The 6621-nt window shown below is 39.0% G+C and overlaps 1 protein-coding gene across 1 annotated transcript in view; it reads right to left on the reverse strand.

Annotated features, from left to right (window-relative positions):
* Positions 1 to 6290, reverse strand: part of LOC149228460 (WAT1-related protein At5g07050-like) — a 53345-nt gene extending 47055 nt beyond the window's left edge. The window contains exon 1 of the mRNA XM_089380787.1: positions 6182 to 6290. Coding sequence (XP_089236913.1) covers positions 6182 to 6290 — 109 coding nt within the window. The remainder of the gene's footprint in view (positions 1 to 6181) is intronic.
* Between the last annotated feature and the right edge of the window lie 331 nt (positions 6291 to 6621).

Consider the following 6621-nt stretch of genomic DNA (forward strand, 5'->3'; position numbering starts at 1 on the left):
AACTTCATGCGGTCTTCTTAATGTTCCTTAGGTATTTCCTTTGGCAAATATTTGATCCTCCCATCAAACTGTTTGTCTTTGTTCAAAAACAGCACCTACAGCAGTTTCGTAGCGCGCTACGAAACTGTTGTTTTTGGTTTAAACAACTTGTATTTGTTCTGAGTTTTTTACTGCTTATACCTCCAATTGTTAAAACTCCTTTATATATGGCAGGGGTCTGGATGCCTTCAAAATAATGAAACTAAGCCAAAATTTTACAAAACTTAGAACAATACCTCTCTTTGAGTAGCAACCTTATTTATCAGCTAATTGATCTAGCTGAGCCTTTAAGTCTTCCACCTTCTTCCACTGACCTAGCTGTGATTCCAAGTCTTCAATCCTCCTCTTCATGGCTTTGTTCTCGGCCTTTAAACACATGTTTATTTTTCTGATGGATTGGGCCTGTTTGAGAGCTGGAACTGTCCATGTGTAGACATCAGCTACTGAATCCACCTGGCTTACTAGATTTTTACTTCCTTTCAACACAGCTTTCCGATAGTTTGCATATCTGACTGCAACCTCCCTAGTGGCTTTCTTCACCTTATCAATTTCAATATTTTCTGCCTCCAACTGGTCCTTTATGGCTATTACATTGCCTCCTTGGGAAATAATGACTGTTCTATTGGAGTGCTTTTTCTTGATTTTCTCTGCCACCTCTGTTCTAGGCAATTTTTCAGCTTCCTCTGTTCTAGGCAGTTTAGAGGCTTCCCTTGCTTGTTTTCTTGTAACAGGTCTTCTTGGTTTGAGGACAAATTCATCACCTGGTTCATCAAACCTTAGTCTTTTTGAAGCTTTAGATTTCTTAGTGCTTTCCGGTGATGATTGAGTCAAATCAATGTGCATTGGCTCAATATGTACTGGCTCAACCTGCTCAAACTCAATGGCCTCAAGCAAATCACTCAAGTTGGCTTTAGATGTTGGGCTTTCCTCAACAGCCAATGCTTTGCCTTTTTCTTTGCTTACTTGACTCCTTGTTCTAGCTCTAGACACTGTTTTAGATCCACTTGGTCCAGGTACAATTTTCTTATGCTTAGCTTCCTCTTTTGATGATGGCTGAGGCTGCTCTTCAATAATCAGTGGCTTTACTGATTTACTCAACTGTGACTTGGCCTTCTTTTTATCTTTTGCCTCCTTTCGAAGCTGGGCTATTGTGGGCTCTTCATCAACTGATTTTTCTACTTCCCTAACTGGCTGTGGAGTAAGACCTGTTTTACTTTGGAAACCAGCCATGAAGATGAAAGAGTTCCAGTCTCTACCAATTTTCTGAAGACCATCCAACACTAGCAATTTAACCAAACCATGGTGAAATAACGATGTTTCACAGTCATCCTTTCTTAATTGAACTTTGTCACACATTTTGCTGAGACTACGAAACAAGTAGAATGGAATATCTATGGATGCTTTACCAGTAAAATGCAACATCAACTTAAAATGATAGGAGTAGACCTTGTTATATCTACCCTCACAGGTTAAGTACTTCTGAATACATGTGAGAAGAAGAGCATAGTGCTCCTTAACAAAGTTCCTAGGTACTGCCTTTGTTAGATCCTCATTCACATATGCTTCCTTTAGAAATTCTTTGCAGGGGTTCATATCAAATTTAAAGTTCTTAAACCACTCTTGTCCCCCCCTTGGAATCTCAGTTACAGCAGCAATGGCCTCAGGGGACACTTGAACCTCTAGCATAGCAACTTTAGAATTCAAACCGGTGAAATTTAAGGCAAAATCCTTTGTTACCTGAGCATGGCCACCCTGCAGCTTCTCACAGAAATTCCAACAGCCGGCATCCTTGAAGGCTTTCTTCACGCCTTCATCTCTTAGTGCGAGGTCCAAACCTTCAGGCTCTGTTCTCTGACATTTCCCAGACCTATGCCCCTTCCTCTCCATTTTGCCTTTGAAATTTCCGCACAGTCAATTACCAACAGCTTCAACTAAACTGATGTTTCAATTCTTTTTCACTCAGGCTCGCTTGCAATTCAGGCTCACTTGAAAAACTCGGGCTCGCTTGCAATTCAAATATCTCATTACCCAGGCTGGCCGTTTACGCAGCATTTAAGATCATCATGAAAAACCTATGCACGGCAAAACCAATTTGAATAACATTAATGTGCATGCCTACAAACCTATTGGTGGAGTGATGGTTTATGAGTATTTGGGAGGTACGCCAACTGACATGAACAGACGGGAACGATGACTCAACAACTGACTTGACCCTTTGAAAAACATCTGCTGCAAAACGCAGGAATCCGCGATTTCGCAGCGCGGCTAGTTTAGAATTGTCAAAATGTGCTGCGAAACGGCTTGATGGTGACATGCTGCGGAATGGCTAAACCATGATTATGCAGCGAAATTGACCAATAAGAAACTGCGCTGCAAAATTACGGAAATACGCTGCAAAACTGACCAATAGGAGGCTGCGCTGCAAAATTATGGAAAGGATTGGTGATATGAATGAGACAAGACATGACTTATGAAACCATGATGGCGGAGGATGACCAATAAGATTAGAGCACGTTTTACATCAAACCCCTTTAAAACTCCAAACCTAAGTAAGAAACATAGAATAAAAACAATTTGACACCAACTTTTGAACTTTAATTTGGACAAAAGACTATATATACAAATGTTTATAGTTCTAAGTGATAACAGTGGCTCCACTTGGGATAGTGTGCTCCTGTAGTACACTAAGAACCTGCAGACTCAGTGCTTTTATCCATTCCTTAAAAACACACACACAGAATTGACAAGCATTCCTTTCTAGCTTTATGGGCCTTCTCCTCGGGCTAAAGCTTTTCTGTTCAGCTTGTCACTTATTTTCAACAGGAAACATTCATAAAACGGTTATATACAATGCTTATGAGATACTTGGCAGACTTTCATTGATTATAATGCTTTAGGAACCTGCCATTAACAGGCCCTCCAGCATATGGTGTTCCATCAACCTCCTGCAGAATGTAGGTGTTATTTCCATGGAAAGCAGAAATCTGATATGGCCCTTTCCACAGATTTTCAAATTTACCATGTTTACCTTTCTCTTCAATTCTGGCTTCCCATTTCAGGACTTTATCATGAATCTGAAATGTAACCTCTTTGATCTTCTTGTCAAATGCTCTCTTGACCCGATCCTGGTTTTGTTGATGACCTTCAATCACCTCACTTCTTTTTTCCTGCAAAGCTATTAGCTGATTTATCCTTCGCTGTATGGCATTTGGTTCCTCTTCTAATCCTTGAATCAGCTTCATAACAGGTACCCCGAGAGAAGTTGGGAATATCGCCTCTGCTCCATACACAAGTTCATATGGTGATGTTCCAATGGACCTCTTTGTGCAAATGCGATCAGCCCACAAGGCATACTTCAGCTTCAAATGCCAAGCCTTTTTATTTTCCTGCAACAGCTTCTTAATAATCCGCACAAGACTCTTGTTTGAACTTTCAGCTAAGCCATTTCCCTGTGGATAGTAAGCAGTGGAATGACCAAGGGAAATGTGGTACTGATGACAAAAATTTATCATTCTTTTGGACTTAAAAGCCTGGGCATTGTCTGTGATAATCTTGAGTGGACAACCAAACCTTGATAAGATGTTATTTTCTAAAAAGGAAATTATCACTGAATCATTTGCTTGCCTGGTAGGTATTGCCTCTATCCACTTTGTAAAATAATCAGTGGCTGTGAGAATCCAGCGATGCTGCCCTGATGAAGGAGGATGGATTTCCCCTATAAAATCTAATCCCCACTGCTGGAAAGGGGCTTCAACATAAATAGGAACCAATGGCATTGGCACGAGCTTTCTTTTTCCTTCAAATACTTGACATTCATGGCATGATGCTATCTTTTTATAAATGTCTCTGAACATAGTTGGCCAAAAATATCCAGCTCTCAAAACTTTGTTTGCAGTGGCTTTCCAATAGTGATGGCCTCCACAATCTCCCTTATGAAATTCATCTATTACCTTATCAGCTTCTTCTTCAATGAGACAATTCAATAATATTCCTCCTGCATCCTTCCAAAATAAATTTTGGTCATATACAAAATACCTGAGAGATTTCAGCTTAGTAAACCGAGCTTTAGATTTTGAAAGGTTATCAGGGGCTCTATTGTGCTGCAAAACAAATGCTACATCCTTATACCATTCTGAAATCAAAATTTTTTCACTGATTTGGACCAATTCTTCTTCATTCTCAGAAATTTCTGAGATTTCTGTGCTAAAATTGATACCAATGCAATCAAGATTTGACTGAGTCAACAACTTTGCTAAGCCTTGACCCTTCACCAACTTGGTGGGCTTGATCTCAATGTCATATTCCAACAGTTTTGCTATCCATTTCCCTCTTTTTCCATCTGGGTCAGCTTGTGTAAGAATATCTTTTATAACAGCACTTGGCACATATGCAACAATATGAGAGTGCAACACATAAATTCTGAAATCCTTAATTGCTTTCACCAGTGCATATGCTTGCTTTTCTAAGATATTATATTTCAATTCAGCATTAGCCAATGTCTTGCTAAAGAAAGAAATGGGCTGTTCAATACCTTGGCTTCCTTTTTGCAATAAAACTCCAGCAATTGTATCTTCAGAAGCAAATGTGAAGACCAGAAACTCCTTGGTAAAATCCGGGCTGATAAGGACTGGTGCTTGAGAAAGTGCCCCTTTGATCTCTTCAAATGATTTCTTGGCTTCAGCTGTCCATTTAAAATCTGCTCCTTTCCTTAACATCTTTGTTATATGTTTGACCACTTCAGCAAAGTTAGGAATAAATCTTCTAACAAAATTAACCTTTCCAAGAAAGGATTGAACCTCTTTCTTGCTCCTTGGCAAATCTAGCCTTTGAATAGCACTAACTCTATTAGGATCAATCTTAATTCCCTCTTCATAAATAATATGTCCAAGCAATTTGCCAGAAGTTAAAGCAAAGATACTTTTGGTTGGGTTTAAAGAAATACCAAAACTCCTACACTTTAGTAAGATCCTTTCAAGGTGCTTTAAGTGATCTTCTTCCTTCTTTGAAAAGACTGTGATATCATCAAGATATACCACCACTGATTTATCTTTTTCTTCAGCAAAAGCAATGTCCATAGCCCTCTGGAAGGTCGCTCCTGCATTCATGAGGCCAAAGGGCATCTTTGCATACATAAATGTGCCCCATGGTGTAGTGAAAGCTGTCTTCTCCTGATCATCTGGATGAACAAGGATATGATTATACCCTGAGAAGCCATCCAGCATAGACATTCTTTGGGAACCAACAATATTTTGCAAAATGAGATCCATTTTAGGAAGAGGGTAATTATCTTTCAGTGAAGCCTTATTTAAGTTCCTGAAGTCTATGCAAATTCTAATCTCCCCATTCTTTTTCCTGACTGGTACCAAGTTAGCAAGCCAATTTGAGAATCTGATTGGAACAATAATTTTTGCATCAAAAAGTTTTTTCACTTCTTTTTCAATTAGTGGCATCAGAAGGGGATTGATCCTCCTTAATTTCTGCTTAAAAGGCTTCTCATTTTGCTTAATTGGGATGGTATGTTGTATGATTGAGGAATCATACTGCTTTAGATCAGCATAGCTCCATGCGAAAACATCAATAAACTTCTTCATCATTTCAACATATTTGACCTTCATATCAGCTGATAAGAACTTTGAAATCTTGACTAATTTGGGCACAACTGAGTCACCTAAATTACAGCTTTCTATTTCCTCTTCATTAGCTTGCAATCTTGGTGCTTTAAACACATCATTTTGATCAAATAATTTTTCAAGTGGAATAAGGCCTTTTGGAATTAGGTTGTTTTGTAGCTGCAACACTTCAGACTTTTCCCTTGTCTCTGTTAACATATTCTGCTGATCTATTTGATTATGCTCAAACTCCTCTTTCAACTCAAGAAAGTTTCTTACCTGCTGATCATCTTCAAAGACTTGCCAGTTTATGATATTATCTGGGATGACTGGCCTATGGCGAACTTTCACTTCATAGCTATCAGAAGAATGTTTGGGAATAATAAAAAGACTGGCTGCAACAGCAAGAGAATCTGCAATAGAATTCTGATCTCTGGTTTTTATAGTGAAGGAGTAAGATTGAAACTTTTCCAACAACTCCAAAACTAAATTTCTGTAAGCTCTCATCCTAGCATCCTTTGTTTGATATGCACCTTCTACTTGCTTAATAATCAATTCAGAATCTCCACAAACAGCAATGTTTTTTGCCTTCAATTCTATCAAGGTTTCCAGGCCTAACACCAGAGATTCGTACTCAGCCATGTTATTGGTACAATCAAAGTTTAATTTGAATGACAGAAACTTACTTTCTTCAGTTGGACTAGTGATCCAAATTCCAGCTCCTGCCCCTTCTTTTCCTGCTGCTCCATCAAAGTACAATGACCAACAGCCCATGATATCTTCTCCTTCTCCTTGCTGTCCTTCCTGACTCTGATTTTCTGCAGGTTTATCTTCTAATTCTCTCCCAACTGATTCATTGAAGAGAATAGCTGAACCAAGACCAGTATCACATGAGTAAATAGGAAAATTCTGAGGCTTTTCTTTACTACTCACCATGTAGGCCATCCTTGTTTCACGGTACAACCTTCTTTGC

Source organism: Pinus tabuliformis, chromosome J (genome assembly GCF_031772625.1).
Source record: "Pinus tabuliformis cultivar Carrire ecotype Pingquan chromosome J, CPIR1, whole genome shotgun sequence".
NCBI classification, from domain to species: domain Eukaryota; kingdom Viridiplantae; phylum Streptophyta; class Pinopsida; order Pinales; family Pinaceae; genus Pinus; species Pinus tabuliformis.